We start from the raw sequence: 24,575 nt of genomic DNA, 5'->3' as shown, positions 1-24,575 counted from the left end.
GCACTGAGGTAGGACCTGCTTTTCCATTAGTACAGCATCTAAACCTCAGCCCCTTAAGCACCTGAGAACATTTCATGTGTTTCCAAAACTCAAAAAATAACTAATACAATCCAGCTCATACTAGCAGCCATAAAATGCACTTTTTAATGTGTGTTTTGCAGAGGAAGAGGCTCAGGAAAGTAAACCTGCCCAGCATCCATGGAACTTCTGTGGCCAGGGTAGCTAGAGCCTCTTACCATCAGGTCCACAAGACAGAACCCAGGTCAGATCTGCACAAAGGCGATGCACCTAACTATGTGGCCTGAGCAAACTCTCTGAGCCTGTTTCATCATAAACACTACAGACAATATTTATTGAGTCCTTATTCTGTCCCAGGCCTGGTGTGCATTCTCTCACATATGAGTCCTTTGGAGAAGCAATGACGGATGAGTCTTGCAGTCAGATGCACAATGAAGGACACAGTGAAGTCCTGCAGAGCTGCAGAGCCCAGTTCAGCACTGACCCACAGCATAAACTTCCTCAAGGGTTTCTTGACTGAAAAATGAGGCTAACACACAAATAACCCATAATAAACAAATTGAAGGCAGGGCATGTGGCTTATGCCTGTAATCCCCAAGTACTCAAGAGGAAGAGATCAGTACCTAGGTTTGAGGCAGCCGGGCAAAAAGTTAGCAAGACCCCATCTCAATCAGTAAGCCCAACAGGTGGCAAGCATCTGTGATCCCAGTGCTCAAGTAGGATCATAGTCTGAGGCCCCAGACAAAAATGCAAGAGACCCTACTGCAGAAAAGGGCCAAGGGCAAGGCATGGCTCAAGTGGTGGAGCACCTAACTAGCAGGCAAGAGGTGCTGAGTTCAAGCCCCAGTATCATCAAATATATATATTTGCAGTGAACACATAACCCAGCTCAAAGAATAGAACACACAGATTATTGAAGCCTCCTGTCATGGTTTCCTCACCATATCTTCTTCCCCCTCTAGTCAGCTACTGTTCTAATTTTTTCCATTATTTACTCCTGAAAGAAGAATTTTATAAGATGCACACCTCACCTCTGTCTCCACTGTGCCATTTGTAGAACCATTACATCATCTTTCTATTCCTCGCTGGGCTCCAACCATTCTCTCTGGGTCCCTCCCATCCACTCCCTGGACTCAATATTCCCTAATCTTTTTTTAAGGCTTTTTTATACACACAGCAGGGAATTAAGTAGCAGTCTACCTCCTTCCTCCACTGCTACCTTTCTTGTAAAAATACTCTTCACTTCCTGTCTCCAGGTCTCACATTGCCCTCTGCTTACTACAAGAAACCAGGGTGCCTCCAGCTGCCCTCCACCCCTAAGCTGTGTGCATCAACCTTCTTGTTGCTACCCAATCTTGTTACCCTCTCCATCACTAATCTAAACTTTGAGTTTAGAATTCTCAGTTGGGGCTCCAATCTCTACTGTGGATCCCCAAAAGGACTGTATTATTTGAGCCAAGACAATTGTTTTGCCAAGTCAGAATTACCTGCAGGCTTTTGTCTTAGTTCCTTTGTGCTGCTATCACAGAATGCCTGAGGCAGGATAACTTGTAAAGAACAGAAATTTCTTTCTCACAGTTCTGGAGGTTGGGAAGTTCAAATGCACAGAGCCAACATCTGGCTCCTTTGTATTGTGTCATCCCACAGGAGAAGGTGGAAGGACAAGACAGGGCAAGAGCAAGAAAGAGGGGGCCAAACTCACTTTCATAACAAAACCACTCATGATAACAAACACACCTGTAATAAAAAAAAAATTTTGATCCATTTATGAGGACAGAGCTCTCATGGCCTAATCACCTCTTTTTTTTTTTTTTTTTTTTAGTACTGGGGCTTGAACTCAGGGTCTACACCTTGAGCCATTCCATCAGCCCTTTTTTTGTGTTTTACGTATTTTCAAGATAGGGTCTCACGATCGAATTGCCCAGGCTGACTTCAAACAGTGATCCTCCTGAGTAGCTGGGATTACAGGCATGAGCCACCCGGCGCCTGGCTCCTAATCACTTCTTAACCTCACCATTGCATTAAAAAAAAAGGCTTATTCCAACACACAAACTTTTTGGAGGACACAGTAAAACAAAGTCTTGTAAAACACATGGCTCTGTCCACAGAGACTCTACGAAGTAGGTTTTCAAAGGCAAGTTCTATTGACATTCAACATCACTGCCCAGTGAACCAAAGTTGAGAACCTCTGAACCAGAGACGGATTTCACTATATTTTGAGCCTTTGCACCTGAAGATAGTCACATTGCACAGAAGGCTTTTCTAACCACACAGGGAATCACCGTCCTGTGAGGCAGTTTCAAGTGCAGGAGGCACTAAGGTGTGTGTGTGAGGGTGGACTGGGTTCATCCTTTTTTTTTTTAAAGGAAGCTAAAAACCTCTTAGCCTTCAAAACAGCTGTGTGTGGCCTCTGTAATGCTGCACATTGTTCACTACTCCCTCCTGCCTTCAACCTCAGGGTTGAGCCTCTAGAAGCCTACATTCTTTTTATTATTGTTATTGTTGTACTGGGGGTACATTGTGACACAAAATTCTTACAATATATCATAGTTGAATTTACCATCTCCATCATTCTCCTTTAACCCCTATCCCCCCAGTCTTAGAATAGTTTCAACAGGTCTCATTTTTCTATTTTCATACGAGTACATAATATTCCACCACATTCACCTCCTACACTCTTTCCCTACGTCTGCCCCTTCCCACTGGCACCAACCCTAGACAGGACCTATTTTACTTTCCGGTTGTTTTTGAAAAAAAGGTATTTTTGTTTAAGATAGCTAGCTATACAGGGAGTTTCATTGTGACATTTGCATGTATATGTGTATTAAACCCGAATTGGTTCATCCCCTCTATTTTTCTTTCTACCTTAGTCCTTTTCTGATGATTTCGACAGGGTTAAAAATTCTATGTTCCTTCTTGCACAAAGGTCACATCAGCTGTACTCAGCTAGGAGCCTTCACTCTTGCAGCTGGTCTCCTTTACCGCTTTTCTCCTCCCACCTGTGTTCTCCCTGAGTCATTTTCTCTCTCAGGACTGTGCTCGAAGCCACTGCTTGATTTTCTCCTCTTCCCACCACCTCCATTTCTCCAATCACTACCAGAACCTACATTTCACCTCGTCTTCAAGCACTAGCCTTCCTTTTCTTCTGCCAAATCACCGCATGTACTGGAGGAGGCACAGTGACCTAGCATCGCTCCCTCCATCTCTGTGTAGCAGCTCAGAAGACTTCAGCACAACGAGAATCGTCTTCCTTCCTGTCGAAAGCCTGGATTTGATGTATCATACTGTGCACAAGAGTTTGCAAACTCACAGCCTCTGGTCAAATTTATTGAACGAATCTTTTGTTTAACCTGCAATGCTTCAAAAACAATAGTTGCACTGCCTGAAACTAGTGATTGCACATTAAAAAAAAAATCAGAATTCCTGACTAAAAAAATAGCCATAACAAACCCAGATCAGAACTTCTGTGTGGCAGCTCCTGGCTGGAGTGACACTCCTTACTGTCCCTTTTCAGAAGTGCAGTTTCCAATCTTTATTGAGCCTGATGAATTTACCAACAAACATAAAGCTAATGACACATTAAAATGAGCTTAAAATGGACATATTTCTGATGTGCTAAAATTTCACAGGGAAATTGAGAAAAATAAGTGAATATTGCTCTCCCCACACCCACTGCTGCTGGAGATTCAATTTGGCATTAGGTTTACTTGGTTGTGCGCCCAACAAAATTAGTCCCAGCCAGTTACAGAATTGTCTCCCAGCACAGAAGTCAGGTGAGTGGTCATTAAAATTCTTCAACAGGTAAACTTTAGTCCCCCTCTTCTGCTGGCGCCTCCAAACCCATCCACTTACCTCCCCTACCAGGTGACTTTTAAGACCTCCTCTGAATTCCAGTTGGGTTTTGGAGCGAATGAGACTGAGATCTCACCCTGGCTCTGTCACTGCAGGATGTGACAGTGTCCTTGCATTCCACAGTGTAGGGGTAACTGCTCCCTCCCCGGCCTTGGAGGGCATAAAGGGCTGCTGTGATAAGCCTCACCATTGTAATCTTGGCCAAAATTTTCTCAAATTATTCTGAGTGTTATTTATTTCCTTCTGCAACCTGGCTGAATTACCTCCCCACTCTCACTCCCCTAACTGAATATTAAACAAACACATGCAAAAAATAGCTTGTAGCAGTCATTTTCCAGAACTTGAATAGCACTGCTTGGTAAGATTTTGCAGTAATTATGTTTGCCTTTATGTTATTAACAACTTTAGAAATTATATATTCTTCTATCTTTAAGCTTGAATAAATGTCTATAAACAGCCAAGAAAACCCATATGCAGTGTTTATAGCATTGAAGCTTTAAAATGTTTCTTTTAAATTACGTACGATTCTAAAAATATCCTCATTTTTATATTACAATCCCTCCACTGCTATTTTGGCGTATCAGTGCCATCTGCTGGAAAGTTAATACTTGTAAGTCTTTCAAATCCCAAAACTTATCTTTGTTGAGAGGGACAGGAAAAGGACTGGAGACAATGTACTCTTCATTATAAATAAGCCTTAAACATACACCTGCATCACTTCCACACTACTATCTATATAGATCCCATAACTACCAACACACTAAAATAAAGTCTAAAACTTACAATTTTAAAAACACTAAACTTTTTTTCTATGGATACATTTCTTGGTTTCTAGAATGTTCCTTTCTTGTTCTGGAAGATGAATGTGCCTCAACATGTCTGAACATTACCCATTCTTTTACCAACATCTGTGATACCGAAATATGAAAGACATGTTAACCTGTGTTTATAATACATACATTAAATGTTTTTAAACATGTACACAGTCTTTAGTACACGAGGCAGCTTCAGTTATGAAGTACGCTGAGGAGGCAGGTGCAGGACTGTACCTATTTTTCTTGGGCTCTTGCCACCCTGAGAAAAGGAATCTGACACAGAAGCAAAAGGACACAGCTGCTAAATTTTCTCGTACGTGAAAACCACAAGTATTCTAAATAATAATATAGAAACAGAAGATTGCTGAACCGATTTTAATAACATGACATAAAACCCCTAAAATTGATATAATCATTATGCAAAATACATAGATGAATACTGTCTTCTTTTAAAAATATAAAATAAATAAGCAAGACGTGTGAAAATAGGCAAGTTTCCATTAAATAAATGAAAATCTTAAAAAAGAAAGTTCTCCTTTCCATGTCATTTGAAGAAGGGAAATTATCATTTAAAACAATATTCAAGTTTATTAGACAAATTAAAAAAAGTATTATAAAACGTTTAACTTTCATCAGCTTCAAGGTTTATATTGCTGCCAAATTTCGCATATAACTGAACTTTCAGATCTGCTAACACCCGCTGAATCGACTCCACTCTGGATTCTAAGGCATCAATTTCATCTTGCAAATTTTTCTGAAAAGAAGAATAGCTTAAATTAATCCTATTCAATTGGGCAATTTCTAAGCATCTGTGTGTGAAATAATATTTGGGAAGAATTTTAGCTCAAGAATTTTCTAAACGTGGATAGGCAGCTGAATCACAATGATAATCAGAGCGCAAACAAAAGTCTAGAAGGGAGTGCTTTTCATTCAGATTCACATCTGCCTACCACAGAGTAAGTCATGATGGATTTCTTAATTTTTGCTGATCTTAAACCCGTAATAGTTATAAAAGCCAATTCCTCAATTATCGTATCGTAATAAAGAAAGCACCACAAACAGAGACTTCTGCAAACAGTTTATCGCAGACCCGATGGCTTATAACACAGCCTTTCCTAACTTCCCATAAAATCTATGAAGAGGCAAAGCCTAAAATATGTACATCCTGGCCCTTCACGGAAAGTCTGTTGAGTCCTGATCTGAAACAAAGAAGAATTTATTCAACTCAGTTGACAGACTTCGCCAAGATCCAGCCATTTTTCAGATGCTCCCGAGCCTCCAGTGAAGAAAACACTTTTGGCTCTGTTTTTGCACAGTGACTGTTTGATGACCCCCTCACATGCTGCTCCTTCTGACGGGAATACCCACCACCCTCTTTCTGGCTAACACCTGCTTTATTCTTCAGCTGTTATCTCATCACTTTCCCAGGGAGCCCTTCCTGACCCTTGAAGTCTAGACTAGCACAGTCCAGATTCCCTGAAAGCTGCCTCTGTCCCAGGCCATTTGTACTCATTGTTAGTTTCTCGTTCCATTTTGTCTCATGTGGGCTGAATGCTCCACATAGGCAAGAAGCAAGCATGTTCTGCTGTCCCTCACATGCCTGATGCATGGTAGAACACGACACAGGGGAACACTAATAAACTACTTCTGGAATGAATGAGTGAATTAAAACAAAATAAAGGCCCAGGAGTTATATGTACGGGTGGACGGGGGCACTCGCAAAATCCAGAAAAAATACATACTATGTCAAAGGACTTCCTACATAAGCATTTTAGAGTGGGTAAAAGGAAAAAAAAACCCGTAAGATTTGACTAAGAAAGATTTAAACGTAATGGAGACATCCAATGTATGTTTCTACATGGAAATACCCAGGGGTAAAGTATTAATTCTTCCCAAGGTTCACTAGATGCCAGCTTACCTTCTGGTAAGTTTGTGCATTCAGGCATCTGAAGAAGGGAGCCTGTCACCTCACGTAATGCTCAAGTTAACTGAGCAAGAGCTCTAGGAAGCATATCCAGTGCAGCTGCCTCTCTCCCAGACAATGGAAGCACGTGAATTAGAAATAATTTCATCTGATGTATCAAATGCCTCAAATATTGCCAAAGAATCCATACTCTGACCCATAATCACACTTCTCAGGTTATTTCCTCAAAACAATTTATACCTGACCAAAGATGCACGTATAAAAATGCACCTGTGATGTTACTAAAGCAAAATATGAGAACCAAATAATGTTACTAGGAACACAGTGAGCCAGATCAATGTTCTATCAACATGGTATCAAGAATGACAGTAAGCAAATCATAAAACAGTGACATTTTTAAAGCCTATGTGGCTGGCCCCAAGCAGGTCCCCAATGAATACCTGCTGGATAAAGAAGCATGACATAGAAAGAGAAGTTAACGCTGCTCCCGCCAGCATTACCTGACCCAAGCGTGAAGCAAAACCACACAGAGAAGTAAAGGGAGAAAACATAACACAAATACACCAAAACGTTCCTAGCGGATGGTGATCTCTGGAAGGGGGAATTTTTTTCCCCCTATTTTATAACATGCTGTGCTTTCTAAGCAATTTCACTTAAACAGTCAGAAAGCTACTATCTACATGCTATTCTGAGTCCCATAATCTTTCTGAGCCTCTATTTTTAATTCTAAATTGGGATAATAATAGATCATTATTCAAATTAAACAAGACCATGCTGCCAAAGCAAAGAGCCTGCCTGAGGTATTCCAACAGACCATTAGAGGTTAGCTAGCAGCTAGCAGCCATCATTTCCCTCTACCTACAGTGACCCATTCTTTACAGTGGTATAAACCCTCATTTGGGAATTAGACCTCATCACCGAGGCACAGACTCCCACATACCTTTGCGTCTTCTAACATTTCTTGGGTTTCTTCTTGAGAGTGGCTAATGAAAACATCCCCGATTTGATACGGGATCATTAAGCAGTCATCATCTGCAAGCAGGATGTCATCGCAAGCGTCTTCTAAATTTTGGAGTTGTTTCTGTAAGTGCAAATATAAGCAGTGATGAAAAGATATTTATGAAAAGCTCCATGATGGAATTAAGAGCCAATCTGAATCTGAGGAAAACCAACTCTCTGGGGAACCTTTCACAAAGGCAAGTGAAAGAATCAATTTCTTACATTTAGAAGCCATCTCCTGTGGAACTGCTAGTCTCTGGGTGTTTTAAGATTACTGTAAGTACCCTTTCTATAGTGGACAGCAAGTGCCCCTGTGCTCACTCAAAATTTTTCCTACTTCAGCAATATCCCACATTGTGATTCCTGTCTTTCCACTGAAACCAAAACAGAAAGAAAACGACCTTTCTGGCCAGCATGGTGGCTCACTTCTGTAATCCCAGCTACTCAGGAGGCAGAGATCAGGAGGATCCCAATTGGAGGCTAAACAAAAAGTTACCAAAACCCCATCTCAACAAAAGTTGGGTGTGGTGATACATCCCCAGGAGAATCATGACCCAGGCTGGACTGGGTCAAAATGCAAAACCCCATTCAAAAAACTAAAAGCAGAAAAAGGGTTGGGGCGTGGCTCAAGTGGTAGAGCAGCTGCCTAGCAAGTGTGAGGCCCTGAGTTCAAACCCAGCACTGCAAAGAAAAAAAAGAAACTGCCTTTCTAAAATAAGCCTTGCTTACTGACAGGGAATATGCAAATAACTTAGATCTCACCAGTCCAATGCACTTGAGCTGGACTTCCAACTCAGGACAGCCGTGTGAAAAAAGGTTGGGCACAGACCTCAGCATGATAACAGAGGCTGCAGTGACAGCAGCAGCAGCTCAATATCCCTAGGTCTTCAGTGGACGCTTCCTCACTGAAGAGACAAGCTCTGGGATCAGGAAGACAAAAGCAGTTCCATCCCCCGCCAAGCTCTCTCTCTCTCTCAGAGGCTTAGCATTAAAACTTGCTGCTGAACTCAGACTAGACATAGAGCCCTCGCCAATGGGCTCTGTGAATTAGTTAATCACAGTTCTTAAAAAATGACTGAGTCAGGTGTGGTGGCACACAACTGTAATCCCAGCAATTGAGAGGCCAAAGCAGAAAAACAGCAAGTTTGAGGAGAGCCTGGGTTACACAGCAAGGTGCTGTCTCAAAAATAAATAAATAAACAAAAGACTTCTGTTTAAACTAACTAAAGCAGACTGTGTCATTGGCAATGAAGAACCCAGAGAGAGACATACTTACTGAAATAAGTTTTAAAGAGCTATGGTATGCAGAACTTACTTTTTGAAATTAAAGAAATGTCCAATACCTTTTTTACCTCTATTTCTTCCTTTAGCTCTGTGATTCTACTTGTATTTCGAGCAAATTTGTTTATCTTCTGTTGATCTTCGAAAGTAACATTGACATCTTCTGCAGCCTGAAAAACAGTTTTGAATTTATGGTAGAACTTAATGGAGAAGTTATAACTTAGCTTCTTCTATTGCTCTAAAATTACCCAGTGAACTATTTTCCCTTATACAGTCAAGAATTACAAGAGGTATAGAGTATCACAAACTAATGCCTTTATTATTTGCCCCATGAGTTTAAGATATATTCATAAATGTAGAATCTTTTATAATACTCCATGAAATATTTCATAAACTATAAAAACAATTGAAATATATAATTAATAATTCATTTTTAAAAACCAAAAAGGTAAGAAAAGTTAGTCAGCTTCTGGCCAAGAGCAGAATCTCCCAAGTTGGAGCACTCTCAAGATAACCCAGGGAGTAGTAAGTTATGCGGTCAAATAACATTGGTAAATGCCTCATAGTTTTGGTTTTTTCCCACAGTGTTAAAACTTGTATGAGTCTGCTGTGTTAAGGTGTTGAGCAGAAGTATGATAGTTTCTGTGGCTTTTAATCCAACTGCTACCCCGGGCTAGGGGTCACTGCATTTTGGTGGCTACAACTCCATACATAGTAAGAATTGTGTTTGTTTTAATGGAGAGCCTGTTTACATGTCTTAGTGAGATTTAATTCACTATAATATGATGAAAATTGATACTAAAAATTAACACTTAACGTGATTAAGTTTACAAAGTGTCTAGATGACAAAATATGCATGAAATAAAGATAACAACACTAAGTCATTCCTTTGTACCAAGCACATTCTAAATGCTTTACCAAGTCTTCTAATCCTCCAGTCTTATGAAAGAGATCACTAATACTACCATTTCACACATGGAAAAACTTTGCCAGAGTTTAAGTCATTTGCCCAAAGCCACATAGGCAGTAAGCAATGAAAATGGATTTCAGTCCACTGAGTCCACAGAAAGGTCCACGAGCAAATGAAAATTCAGTGCAAAAACACTTAAAAGTGTGTGTGTATATATCTGAGCACGAATTTGTTGATGTGTTTATCTTCATGAGGACTTTAAAGGGTCATTCATGTGAAAGTACCTTAGACAGGACCTGCCTGACACACAGAGGTTAATGGCTTCTGAATCTGAATCACACTGGATCAGACTCAAGCACAGTTACTGAAAAATGCTAAGAGAAGCTGGTTACCTGTTTCCTATCCCTCCAAACAGGCATTTCCTGTTTAGCTCTCAACCCACCACCCACATAGCAGCCACCAGCAGGCACCAATGCAACTGCATGCCACACCACAGGTGGCTCCCAGCAGGAGGCAGGAAGTCAGTCCTTCCACAGGTAAGAGCAAGGGCTTCTGTTTGAATCTCACTGTCCCAGAACACTATTACTTGAGTCTGCATTTTGACAGGGAGAGGGTAATTCTTTCTCTTTTTGTGGTGGGGAAGGGACTTGGGGAGCATTACTAGGGTTTGAACTTAAGGCCTCAGCTATCACTTAAACCACACCTCCAGCCCTTTTTTTTTGTTTGTTTCAGTTTGTTTCAGATAGGGTCTTGTGCTTTTGCATGGAGCCAGCCTTACTCCCAGCAAACATATTCTGCCTCCAGAGACATGTACCACCAGGGAGGGAGGTAATTTTTAACTTGAGGTTCACAGACATCGAGATGTCAGTTTACTCCCCAAAACTGCATGCAAACTGGGTGTGTAGCAGCATATTCATTCTCTTGGAACGAACTTGGTAGCTTCCATTAGATTCTCCAAAAGACTCACAGCCCAAAAGTTTATGGACTCCTGCGTTAAGAGAAGCGATGCAGTCACTACCAAAGGAGCCGTTCTCTAGTGCACATGGCAGTCAAGCGTCCTATAAAGTCAGGATGGGCTCCAATCCACACAGGAAGGGACTTAAGGCGAATTGCTCAATTCTGTGGACCCACCTTGGATGTATCTTCTGTAAAATGAAGGGACCCACCTTGGATGTATCTTCTGTAAAATGAAGGGACCCACCTTGGATTTATCTTCTGTAAAATGAAGGTCCTTCTACTTTCAGGGGTGAGAAAATGAGTATGGAGGATGGCAGGGGAGAGGCAGTTGCCTTTCAATAAACGATATCTCCTGAGCATTGTTTATCAAAAATCAATACGAAGGAAAAACCGATGCAGATGTAGAAGGAAAATCTGCTAGGTCTAAGAGAAAGATGACTGCTCAAAATTCAAGTGAATTAAAAATTTCCCCAGACTCTTTTATTCAGAATTAATCTTCTGAAATCACAAGAAGAACCGAACCATACTCAGCTGTGTCCCATGCTGAGTTTGGGTAACTGAGTGAGTCCCCAGAAGGAAATTGTAGTGATTTCAGTCTGCTTTTATTTTTATTTTCTTAAAGGTATCTACCAAGTCTCTATGATGTAAAGTATTGTTTTCTTGTTCATCTTTAATGCATAGGTTCCTGCATTAACAATTACTTAGTATTGTTCCAATGTGCCAGGCACTGTGACAAGAGACTCACAGTCCTACCCTCATTGACACTGGCCAGCTTACATTCTGGTGGAGGTGGGCAAAAAATAAGATGTACAAGATATATTAGATGGTGACAAATGTGACAGTGAGAATAAAAAAGTTCAGTGGTGAACACTTTCATTAAGTGAGAAATTAAGGGGGCTTCTTTGGATAGAGAGGTCAAAGACGGATTCTCCAGGGAGGGAACATTTGTACTGAGGACAGTGAGCGAAATCGGAGTGCAGCAGTCTGTGGCCAAGACCCAAGCCTTAGAAAGCAACTTTAAAGACAAGATGTCTGGATCATCTTGTCTAAACATTCGACCAATAAAGTCATGACCAACTGGGAGATAAAATGTGTTACAAATATTAAGTGTTTCAGATCACAAATAATCTGTTTTTTATTAAATCCATGTGTGCGTTTTCTCTGAAAGGACAGAGGGGGGACACTGTTCCTAACACTGGGAACACCTACAGGATGGCATTACATCTATGGTGCAAGCCTTAATGGCTTCTAAGATAAAGGTGACCCACCACCCACATTCTATATACACATTTTCTCATCATATCCATCGCCTGGTTCTCTGCACGTTGCTCTTCCCTTTTATAAAATCTGCCTGGTATTTGCATAAGATATTCCCACTGGAATGCCTCTCTCCCTATCCCTTCCCCTCTCTAAGTAATCTCAAAGTTCTCAATTTAAGACACCATCTCACCATTTTCTCTGATCTCAAAAGACACCAGACTCATGTTATCCCTCATCACACAAGTATTTTTACTTCACAGTTCTCATCAGAGCTGGAAATTTTAAGTCTGTGGTGTGGCCATTTGAGTAACACCTGCCTCGCCTGGAGCTTAGTTCTACCATGCTAGGAGGCTAAGGTGTCAAGAAACACGTTACTGCTCACCTCAAAGCTAAAACCAAGACTGCCCTATTACACACTCCAAAAAATTATTGAATGAATGAAAAGAAAAAAAGTCGGTAATAAGAAATTTTGCAAAGTTCAAGGTTTAAATCATTCTACCACTCCCTCGGTGTTGACATCATGGCTGCACTTGTTTCCACACCTGTAAATTAAGGACAAACCACAACAGGACCCTCCATAGAGTTAAAGGGTACCTGACCATAGAGGGCCCATTTCACAAAAGGGTGAAGTGGGTCTCACACTGGCCTGAATCACCATGGCTGTGGACTACTTCGGAAGAAGGTGTGGTTGGGCTGGTGGCGAAGCTCAAGTGTTAGAGCACCTGCAGAGCAAGCATAAGGCCCTGAGTTCAAACTCCAGTACAGTAACTCATCCTGAGTTACCAGGGGTTTTTCCAATTTTGGCAATCCCTCAATCTCAGACAGATTAAGATGGCAGCTACCCCGCAGCAGGGAGAGGCACTGACTATGCTGTACCAGGCAGTAAGACATCAGAGTGCATTCTAATGGTGTGAGAACCCCAATGCTCGAACCCTGCAAAGCAAATCTCTTCCCCAGCACCTGCTCAGGCGACCCCACCGCAGTCACAAACAGGCTGGAGAGACAGCTCCTGCCTAAATCCTTGCTTTGCCTCTGGGCTTCAGTCTCCCCCATTGGCTAAATAAGGATAAAAACTCTCAAAATTGAATCAAATTAAGTAATACATGCAACACAGAGCACACAGTGAAGCATCGGATTTCATGAGCTGTCACTACTTCCTTCAATGTCACTTTTCTTCCATCTGGGTTATCATTAAGCATCGGGGAACACTCACATCAGGGAAGTGTAGCTTGCTTTAATGGCTGAAAATATATGATAAAAGATCGCACCGTACCCCAGAAACACGCTCAACTATCACGTGTCATTTTTAAATAAATAAATAAATACATATATGCTAAAAAGATGTGAGCTGGGGAAAGCCACCTGGGTTTGAATTCCAGCAGAGTCACCAGGGGCTCACAAAGTGCTCCGTGTCTTAAGATGTCCCCGTCTGCAAAGTGGGGGCAAACCCGTGACCTTGCTGGGTCGCTGGGTGGTCACGGGTAACAAACGGGGGGCTGCAGGACCCGACATCTTTATCCTCCATGGCTTTGGCCTTGGAGGCACAGGAGCGTCCAGGATGGGCGTGGGCACTCGGCCTGGCGCACAGGGGCTGCCGTGACCGACCTGTCCCTTCCGCGCTGCGTGACCTTGGGCAGCTTGCTGCACCTCTCGGACCTCAGTTTCCCCCCGGGGAACCCCGGTACTGTAACCCCCGCCCCGTGGACCTGGGGGTCCGTGTGAGGGCTGGGTGGCGCATACAGCACAAAGGCCATCACAACGCAAGGAGCCTTAGGATTCCCGCACCCCAAAGAAGGCCTGGGTTGTGGGGTCTCCCGATCTCCACCTCCCCGCGAGAGGCCGAAGGCGGCCCAGAGTCCCCCCGAGGGCCGCGGTCCAAGCCCCGCTGAGGCCGGGGGCCCAGGAGGACGCCCGGGGCGCCGGGCGGGCCTTGTCGCGGGGCCGCCTTCGGTGTGGGGGGCCATGGCTGCGCCCCACCCCGGGCCCCGAACGGCACACCCCAAACCCCGCACCCGTTGCCCCGCTGCGGCGCCCCGGCCACCGCCCGCGCGTCCAGCGCCCGAGCGCCGCACTCACCGCCTTCTTCATGGTGGCCGCCATCTTGGGACTGAACGATGGCACGAGGCGGGGAGGGCCTCGGTGGCGTGCTTCTCCCCGTACCCTGTCTCAGCCCCTGTCGGCACAGAACTCCCCAGAAATACAACTGTGTCTCCACACTCCTTCTACTGGACCTCTGACCAACGATACCGAAGGACGGAGACTCAGGGAGGAAATACAACCGAGAGGAACTTGGTACATGCCAATTAAAGGGACAGGCAACTCCCTGTGGGCCGACAGAAACAGGGGAGGCGTGGCGAACCGCCGCAGGCTCAACTGCAGGCGCCAGGGGGCGCTCTGCACCGGACAAGGCGATGGGCGGGACGAGGAGGGATGCAAAGGGAACTTGTGCTGAGAAACTGTGCTGCCTAAAAAGGAACTAGGGACGAACAGCCTAAGCTGAGGATGGTTCAGAGGATGCAAAGGAGGAAGCACGCCTATTAACTCATTTATTTAGCCATGCTATTGAACAATCACTTTAGTCTTAGACTCTTGTGACTCCCCACTCTTAATTGCTTTCTCAATTCAGCCTGGCTGCCTCCGAAATCCTTCTGCCAAGATAGCAGCTTTCAAGACTTGAAGACCTGTCCTGGCTAAGGATCACTACCAGCTACCTCTCTGGATACCATGAGTGCTGTCTCTTGAGCCTGCCGATTCGATTTCAGATCTGCAGACACTAGGAAGTGTCCTGGAAAGAACAGGGATAATTGGTCAGAAGCCACCCTAGCCTGGATTTTTTTCAGATCAGAACCAAAGGCAAGGCTGCTTCATAATCAAGTGCAAACACAGGGCAGCAGGAGGGAGTGTGAGGCTGGTCAGGGAAGGCAAGAGAGCCGATAGTATAGTCACCAGCAAGCCAACTTCAGCATCACCTCTGAGTGATGCACGGATGACACGCGCAGGAACTTCAGGTGCTCAGGGTTCTTGAACCTGCTCTGAGAATGAAAGCACAGATAGACTCCAACAGCAGAGGTCAGAAAGATTTTATTTGTAGAGAAGAGAAGAGAAAGATTGCATATTGGGGAATGCAGGGGGACCCTAAAACCTGTGATCCCCTTGGTCAGGGTGAGGGGTGGGGTTTTACAGCCTTTTTTTGCATAGCCTGAGACCAGAGAAGCCTTTCAGATGCAGACAGGCATTCCCTAGGGAGGAGAAGTGTCTCCTTGACCTCCCTCAGTGACCTCCCTGACTGCTCTTAGGAATAAGGACGATGAATTCTATTCAGTGACTGCTTCCTGCTGACAGGGGGCGATGAAGGGGTCCACAGAATCAGGGCTGCCCATGAGAGGGGTTGTCAAGGGGAACAGGGTAGTAGGTTGTTTTCATCTCCATCAGAGGCATTTGTAGTTTGATGGATTCTAGGCAAAAGAAACAAACTTGACAAGTAAGTTTAAAATGCAAGGCCCAAATACAAGCAAGAGAATAATGGCAACTATAGGCCCCAGAAAGGGTAGGAACCAAGTCCTGGAGGGGAGCCAGGATTTTATTTGGTCCCATACCTGTATGGAAACCTGAGTTTCAAGAGATTGCTCCCGGAGCCACTTAGCCTCTTGGAGAATGTAATCTGCCCATTCCTCTACAATGCCTGAAGTGTTTATGTATGTGCAACAGGAAGTATTGGCAATGGCACATACTCCCCCTTGTTTGGCCAAAAGAAAAACTAGGGCCAGGCGGTGGTCCATTACCATACAGGTAAAGGACGACAAAGACCTTTGCATGTCCTTAATGGCAAGACTTACCTGGTCTGAGGTGTCCTCCACCACATTGGTTAGGTTTTTTGCAGTTACGTGACTGGCAATCACCCCATAGCTGATTCCAGCAAGGGCTGCAATCAATGCTGTTATCCCTAAAACTATTAAAGTAACCTCTCTTTTATCTTTTTGGGAAGCTGTTCCTGTTGTAGTTAGCATTCCCCTTTCCTTCCAGATGGCTGCATGAGCATGCAGGATCAGGAAGGCATACTTAGAATCTGTATAGATGTTGACTCTCTGATTTTTTGACAGTTTTAGGGCTTCTGTTAGGGCCACTAATTCTGCCAACTGAGCACTTGAATTAGGAGGAAGAGGACCGATTTGAGGATACCAAATTCTGTCATGACTGCAAACCCTGCATGTCTGACACCATTCTTGACAAAGGAAGTGCCATCGTTGTATAATTCTAGATCTGGGTTTTTTAAGGGCTGATCAGTTAAGTCAGGTAGGGCAGCATAATTTTTCATAAGTACCTCCTCACATGAGTATTCAGGATTTCCCTCTGCCTGTGGTAGAAGGGATGCAGGATTTAGGCTCTGACAGGTCCTTAAAGTTATTTCTGTCCCTCCCAGAACCTGGGCCTGGTATTTAAGTAGACAGCTGTCAGATAGCCAAAGTTCCCCTTTTGAGTTTTGAATTCCCCCTAGGTCATGTGGGGTATAAACCGGAGGGGGGCAGTTTAGGATAAGTTTTTGAACTTCAGGCACTAAAAGGCTTACAATAGCCATTGCTCTAAGGCATCCTGGCCATCCCTTGGCTACCTGAGCTAACTCTTTGCTTAAATAGCCTACTGGCTGGGGAGTGATGCCCCAGAGCTGAGTCACCACTCCCAAGGCCAGTCCTTCCTTTTCATAGACATATAATTGAAACTTGTCTTGTACTGGGAGACCCAGGACAGGAGCTGTCATAAGAGCTTTCTTTAACCTGTGGAATGCATTTTCTGACTTGTCATCCCATTCAGTAAAGGGCTGGGTATCCTTCTGTGCTTCCTTAAGGATTTGATATAGGGGCCTGGCTAGATCTGCATATCCTGGGATCCAAACTCTATAGTATCCTGTGACCCCCAAAAAGGCCCTCAGTTGCTTTAGAGTTTTAGGTAGAGGAAACATCAGGATTGGACAGATTCTGTCTTCTAGAGACCTCATTTCTTTCTCCAGGACAAGACCTAAATATGTAACCCTAGACTGACACAATTGGGCTTTTTCTTTAGAGATCTTATAACCTCTATCTGCTAAGAAGTTTAGTAAGGACTCAGTGGCTCGTGAAATGACAGGCTCATTTGGTCCACAGAGCAGGAGATCATCTACATATTGTAGCAGAGTAGCTTGTGGCCATTCTGCCAAGTCTTGGGTTAGAGCTAACCCAAATAGGTGAGGGCTGTCTCTGAAACCCTGGGGAGGACAGTCCAAGTGACCTGTCCAGACTTTCTTGTGGGGTCCTCAAAGGCAAAGATAGGTTGACTTTTAGGGTATAAGAGAATGCAAAAGAAGGCATCCTTTAAATCCAGGACAGAGTAGTAAGCGGTACCTGGAGGTATTTGGGCTAAAAATGTACAGGGATTTGGAACTACAGGGTAGAGAGGCAGTGCTGCTTCATTGATCAGGCGGAGATCCTGGACTAGCCTCCATTTGTTAGGTCCCTTCCTGACACCAAGAATAGAAGTATTATATGGGCTGGAGCATTCTATTAGCAGTCCCTGTCTCTTTAAGTCTTTGATTATGGGAATTAGCCCCTCCTTAACCAAGGATATTGGTTTTGATGGGGAAACCAGGAGGGATCCTTGAGATGAATTAGGACTAGGGCAGCTGTTCGTGCCGGTCCACAGTGTGTCCATCCATCCACACTGTGGGGTCCACTTGTTCCTCTATCAGGGGCAAGCAAAAGTACTCTCCTGGGTGTAAAAGGAGCTGTACCCCCAATTTAGACAAAAGGTCTCTCACCCTAGCAGAGGAATAGGAGTTTCTGGGACAATTAAAAAGGAGTGACAGAAATGGAAATCTCCCAGAAGCCGGCTAAAGGCTGAGTGAAATAACGTTCTTGGAGGACCTGGGTCCGGGAGAAAGGAAGAGCTGAGATGCTGGCTCCAGTAGTGATGGAGGCTGACCTTGTGCTTAACCCAGGGCTCCTCTGCTTTTATGATGGTTACAGAGCCTGGATGGGAGACCCGGGGACCCATCATCAGGCGGGAGGCTCTGGCTTCGGTTCCCAGGGGAAGCAGGGACAGTGTGCCTTCCAGTGTTTTCCCCGACAAATGGGGCAGGGTCCTGGAGGTAGCTTTCTCGGGGGGCACTCCGTCCTAAAATGGCTGGCCTGTCCACATTGAAAGCATGTCCTCGGGTTTGGACTTTGCCCCAGGGAAGCCTCTCTGAGCGCTGCGATCAGAGCCTCCTGCCTCTTATCCTTTCTCTTTTCCTTTTCCAGGTTCTTCCTTTCTTCTTCTAAGTCCCTGTTATAGTGTACAGATGTGGCTACACGGACCAATTGGTTCAGATCTCTGCTCCCTTCAGCCACCAGTTTCTGAAGCTTTTTATGGATATCTGGTGCTGACTGTGTTAGAAATTTATGTTTTAGGATGATTTCCTCTTCCTGTGACTCTGGTACAATGTTGGTATGCTTTTGTAAAGCATTCTTAACTCTGTAGGAAAGCTACTGGGGTTTCTACAGGTCCTTCCTGTACAGCCATGACTTGGGAGTAATTAAAGGTTTTACCTCAGCTCTCCTTAGACCCTCAAGAATGCAGTGGATGAAATGGTTATGACTCCCTTCATCCTTGTCATTTTCAGGGTCCTACTGAGGGTCATACCTAGGCACTGCCTGATCTCCTGTTGGGATTGGGAATCGAGGTTCCCTTCTAGGTATCCAGTGTCTTTGTCTTTCTTCTCCCTCCCCCTCCTCCTCCTCCTGTGAGGGCCCAGTCTGAGTCAGGCCTGTATGGCCACTTTTATCTAAGTGATAATTGTCTCCAGCTATGACTGCCTGATCTAGAACCCGCTGTTTCTCCAGAGAAGTGAGGGTCTGCGATAGCAATAACATTATATCTTTCCAGCTCAGTTCAAAGTTTTGGCTGACTTCTCTAAATGCCTGGATGTACTGATCTGGATTTTCTGTGTAATTTCCTAAATCCTTTTTTATTTCTTTAAGTTCACTCACTCTAAAAGGAACATGAGCCCTATCCCCTCCAGGAATTAACTGGAGGGGGAACAGTCCTGTGGGACGAGGTCTAGTGTGTGAGGTAGCTGAGTAAGGGGGAAGAGGGGGAGCTGATGGAACATCAGATGCGTTTTTTGGTTCAAGGGAGTTTGGGGGCTTTTTGCAAAGGGTTACCATGGTGTGGGTATCTAGCCTGCATTTGCTCAGCCATTCTGGGTGGTCTCTTAGGAAAAAGAACAGTTGAACTTATAGAACTTCGGCCCACTTTCCCTCCTTTTTACAGAACATATCTAATTGAAGAATGGTATTATAATTAATGCTCCCGCCTTCTGGCCATCTTTCCTCATCTCCCAGAGAATACTGTGGCCAAGCCTGGGTGCAGTAAAACTTGAGTTGCTTTTGCTGAAGACTTTCTGGATCAAGATCTTTCCAATGTTTTCATAAGCAGGCAAGGTGGAGGTCCTTCCTGGATCCTTGAGGCTTGATTCCCCATCTAAAAAAGGGAAACAAGGGAAAATTGGTCATCTTAACAGAGGTAGGTGTCCCCAGGTGAGGAGAAACTCTAATGGGAGAGGGCGTCCCGCTCTCCCTTGCTCCTTCCACTGCCACTTGTGGGTAAAGTTGTGGAGGATTTACAGATATTTCAGGTGCACCCACACCCCTGAAATGGTCTTTGACCAAGCTCTTATCTATTTCGACTTGCCTGTTTGCCCTGTGACCCAGGTAGGCCTGGTTCTCCTCTACCAGCTAAAGACTTGTAATTTAAAAAAATAAACTCTATCAAAGTAACCAAGAGGGCTTGCATGGCCAGAGGGAGGACCCCTGTAGAGGCATGGATGGGGACTCCTGATGAAGTAGACCTTTGTCCCCCTTTATATTTTGTGAGGCATACATTCTCTTTATGAAAAGAGAGAGCATCTGGAGGCTTTTGCTCTGGTAAGGGGCAAAAACAGAGAAGACCTGAAGTTTCTGCCTTTTAACTGTTTTTTTTTTTTTTCTCTCCCTGAGGGCAGGCTGTGGAACCTGTTTAACCAGTTAGCCTGTTGCTTGACAAAGACAGTTAAACCTAAATTAGAGATGAGCACTTTCTGGTGCCTCTAAGGATTTTTCCCTGAAGAAAGAAGCTCACTGCTGTTTAGAGCAAAGCGGGGAGGGGGCAGCCATCCTGAACTGCCTGGGAAAGGGGAAGGAGAGGCTGAGGGTTGGGGGAAAGAGGGTTTCCAGGCTCAATGCATGAGGGATTATTGGTCATCCCTGCTCTCCAGGTCAATCCTGCCCAAAGGCAGTACTGGAGCACTGGAAGCAAGGGGTGACCTCCACTCTTGGGCCATGGAAACCATGAAGAAGCATAAGAGATCTGATTGTCTGTTTGCCATGAACCTGGCTGGAGGGGTCCAAGACTAAGCCGCCTTTGGGGCCTCAAGGCAGGTCAGGAAGTTGCGTCTCCAGACTTTGGGTGACATCGGGGAGTGCTCCAGCCAGAACACCTTTTTTGGCTTGAAGATAAACTTTCCTTTCCACTGGCTGTTTTCAGACCTCCACTTAAGTGGGTCAGATCTTGGAAGAGAGAGTTAGAGTTTAAGGAGAGGGGAAAAAAAAGCCTCAGTGCACTGAAGTCAGGCTCCAGCCACATAGCATTGGCAGTGCAGTATAAACCCCCACCTGGCGTCTGAGTTCCCTCAGATTGCCTGCCTTACAGGTGTAATGGGCTCAGAGCTTTTCCTCAGTTTCCCAAGGAAGAAACCCTCCTTAACAAGACAGAGAAAGAGAAAAGGTCAACCTGAGAGTTCCACCATAACTAGGCCATGGTGTGGGGGGGGCTCTCCTGGAAAATAGACTCCACCAGAGTGCCGGACACTCACAGTCACATTCCTAGGCAGCCTTTCCCAGTTTGGTACAACCTATACCAACCTCGGGTGATGGCTGCTCCCTTTGTGGCTGCCAAACATGATGCATGGATGACATGTGCAGGAATTTCAGGTGCTTGGGGTTCTTGAGCCTGCTCTGAGAATGAAAGCACAGATAGACTCCAACAGCAGAGGTCGGAAAGATTTTATTTGTAGAGAAAAACTGCATATTGGGAAATTCAGGGGGACCCGGAAACTGGTGATCCTGTGAGTCAGGGTGGGGAGTGGGGTTTTATAGCCTTTTTTTGCATTGCCTGAAGGCGGAGATGCCTTTCAGATGCAGACAGGCATTCCCTAGGGAAGAGAAGTGTCTCCTTGACCTCCCTCGGTCTGTCCTTCCTGGGACCATCCCCTAAGAGGCCATCTGTCTTCACCGTGCTTCAGGAGTCCCGTATGGGGAGGGAAGGGGATGAGGGAGGAGGTATCTGTTGGGGAGGAGTGTGGGGAAAGCCCCACACTCTTTCAGGCTGCTCACTGAAGGGTCCATGGCTATCTCACCTCCCTGGGGAAGATGGAAGGTGTGGAACTGTAAGAGCAAGATACTGAAAGAAGCAACATCCTGTTGGGTCTACACACCTGAAGTTGTGTGGCTCCTGTGCAGGTGGTCACTGCTGGGCCATGTGGGGTAGAACAAGTATCCAGAGGCAGAAGAGGCCAAAGACAGATAAAACCAAAAGGATCTGATACAGCTGCTCATAAAATAGGCTCACATATTCATAGTAAGGTGTGCTGAAAGGTGACTGAAATATTCTTTTAGGTATTGAAAATTAAGTGTGTCACTGGGAAGCCCTGAGAAGCCTGCTCAGCCAGGGCCTGCTGGTCATGAGGCTCCCTCAGCTTCAGGTCCCTTGTCAACTCTTCCTCCAGCCAAGGCATAGGTATATATACACAATGGAGTATTATGCAGCCATAAAGAAGAATGAAATTATGTCACTTGCAGGAAGATGGATGGAACTCAAGCTGATCAAGTTAAGCATAATAAACCAAACTGATAAAGACAAATATGGCATGTGTTAGACTGGAAAAAGTCATGAAAGTTTAGGGGGAGACAGCTCAATATGTCAGCACAGGTTTTATTCCAGAGAAGGAACCTGTGGAGAGGGTCTCCAGCAAGAGCTCTAGAACCCCCTGTCACTTATAGACTTGGAGTAGATACAGGAGGGCAGTGGGGACATGTTGGGAAATTGGTTGGCCAGGAAAAATTTGAGGATGGGCTTGTTGCTAGGGGTAATAAAGGAGATGGGTGATGATTAGATCAGTTGGTTGCTCAACCAACCCTCCCCCCTTGCCCCAAACTCAGTTGCAATTTCTTTCACTTTTGGGGGCCAGATGTGATTTTTCCAGTAAGCGGTGGGTGTTTTCAGCAATCTGCCCACAAGGGGGATAGGGAGTTCTAACAAGGCAGCCCTTATGTTCACCCTAGCATCATGTTCTCTCTCCTATGAGGAATTTCATCTTTAACAATGAATGACAGGAATATAAAACAGGCTCTGCCTGGTGACAGGTTAGAAGCAGGATCAGAAAGGGTGAAAGGAAAGGGTGTGGTGGGGTGAATATAGTCGAAATATTTTACATGCATGTATGAAAATAGAACAATGGAACCTGTTGAAATTGTTTTTAAAAAGAGGGGAAGGAGGATGACTGGGCAGGGGTGAACTTGATCAGAGTACATTGTGTGTGTGCTTCAGAGGGTCCCATTACTTCCCGCCACTCCTGTCCCACCCTCTCCCCAGCCTTTGGTGTCTTCTGAGGGAATCTCTCCCAGCAGGAAAACCAGTTCTGCAAGTCTTCTGCTTAAATTCTAATACTGAGTATTTCCAGCCTTTGCTTCCTGCTCTTTCTCCAGCTGGAGACTGTCCCTAGCTTTGGTGTCAGTGAAAGGGAGAAACTTGAGGACTGAGCAAAGCAATTAGGAGACTGCAGGTCAGGGAGGAAAATCACCAATGACCCCTGGTCAGCACTGTGGACAGTGACCCTATGGTATTTTTCTTTAACTGAACCAATATGAAAACTGGGCAATTTCACTCAATAATACCATTTTACCTTGCTTGACCTTGTAAAACCAGAGTTCCTGTGGCACCACACCTGCGTTCCTGCATGACAACTGGTACTGAGTGGGCATAGCCCTACTAATATGTCCTCTCCAGGGCCTCATAGGTCACCACTCCCAGCACACACAGGTGTCCAGACCAGGTGGAGCTGTCTGGACAATTTTGAAGTTTACATGTCAATTCAAGTACATTTTGTGTTTTCCAGTTTGTATACTTCCCATTTCTTTCCTCATATCTTCCTCATGAAGTTCTTGAAACCGAAATTTTGGACTCCAGGCCCAAATTTCTGGACTTCCACATGTCGGGTCCTGCCACTGGCTACTATACACCAAACAAAAAGACAAGGCAAAGAATAGAGAAAGGAGATTTATTACACAGCCTAGGACAGGCCATGAGAAGAGGCCAAGTCAGCACTCAGCCCATCTTCAGCCATCTTTGGGGTACAGACTGAGCTTTCACTTTAAACAGACAAAGAATTAGGGCAGGGGGCATAAACAGTCCTAGTCACAGTGTGGCCTGGTTGACATCATCTCAGTTCTGGTTCTCTGAGGTTCCAGAGGAGTTGTTATCTCTGTCATCTCCTGAGGGAGCAAACTGGTTCCAGTAAGATGATTGCTCCTGCTCCAGGGTGCAGCCTCCTCATGGGTAATTGTCCTCATTTGAAGAGGTGGTCCATGCTGCAAGGGGTATTTTTGGTCCCTTATCATAAAGATGTCATGGGTCATTCCCATCCTTCTTTGAATCCAAGGAGCCGAAAGAGACAATGGCTCAGAGCAAAGGACAACAGGTACAAAATGGAGACGAAGACACCAAGCTTTTCTTGTATTTTTAGTTTATCCCAAGTGAGGAGTTGGTGCTTGTCAGCAAAGGCAGCTGAAGCAGCTCTTAATTCTCATGCAGGTAGTTACATCACCTTCATGATTATTTTATGTGTCCTTGGTGGAGCAATTAGTAGCATTTGTAGTAATAACACTTTCTGACATGCAAGCATAATTTCCTTCCCTACTTGGTTATGGTCTGCCTCCTAGCTCAAGCGCACACTGCATGAGGACGGGAAGTTTTGTCCATATTTTTCAGAGCAGAGTTTCTCATCAAGTTTGCTCCTCCTGTCTATGAACTTGGACCCCCAGCCTTCTGTTCCATCGCCTACAGGGGGACAGTGCTGTATGCATCTGTTTGTTGGAAATTTGCACCATGCAAACAGAAAGTTGAACAGCTGCAAGTTTAGTATCATGGAGCTCAGGTTGGCAAATACCCATCACCACAAATCACAGTGCCCAGAGCCACAACACTGGGACCTTTTGGGAAGAAAAGCTCCTGTTTCGGCAGTGGTCAACAAAAACTGGAATTGGTGGCATGGTGACTGGACCAAGAAGGCAGGTGCTAGGCACTGGGGACACTACACTGAAGAAAACAAAGTCCCTTGTCTTCATGCAGCATGTGCTGTGGCGATAGGAGACAAAACATAACCAAATGAGGAAGTAAGTACACTGTTGTTACTCTAAATGCTAGCAATCGCTCCAACCAGGACATAAAATAATCATGAAGCTGATGTAACTACCAGCACGAGAACACCATGAGGAAAGTATGTCAAATTTGGCAT

At 44.8% G+C, this 24,575-nt stretch overlaps 1 protein-coding gene across 5 annotated transcripts in view; it reads right to left on the bottom strand.

Annotated features, from left to right (window-relative positions):
* Window positions 1-14,351, bottom strand: part of Pfdn4 (prefoldin subunit 4) — a 30,507-nt gene extending 16,156 nt beyond the window's left edge. The window contains exons 1-4 of one of the 5 annotated variants that reach the window (XM_020176790.2): window positions 14,093-14,284; window positions 8,952-9,059; window positions 7,550-7,690; window positions 5,046-5,439 (exon numbers count right to left, since the gene is read on the bottom strand). In XM_020176790.2, the coding sequence (XP_020032379.1) occupies window positions 5,308-5,439; window positions 7,550-7,690; window positions 8,952-9,059; window positions 14,093-14,116 (405 nt within the window). In that variant the 5' untranslated portion in view covers window positions 14,117-14,284 and the 3' untranslated portion in view covers window positions 5,046-5,307. Of the gene's footprint in view, window positions 1-5,045; window positions 5,440-7,549; window positions 7,691-8,951; window positions 9,060-13,378; window positions 13,991-14,092 lie in introns of those variants that run through there. The other 4 variants (XM_074075003.1, XM_074075002.1, XR_012448313.1 and 1 more) reach the window with 4 other exon arrangements.
* Between the last annotated feature and the right edge of the window lie 10,224 nt (window positions 14,352-24,575).

The sequence above is a fragment of the Castor canadensis genome, chromosome 5 (genome assembly GCF_047511655.1).
Source record: "Castor canadensis chromosome 5, mCasCan1.hap1v2, whole genome shotgun sequence".
In the NCBI taxonomy this organism is placed as follows: Eukaryota; Metazoa; Chordata; class Mammalia; order Rodentia; family Castoridae; genus Castor; species Castor canadensis.
Note: the sequence above shows the minus strand (reverse complement) of the source record. Positions and strands in the feature narration are given on the sequence as shown.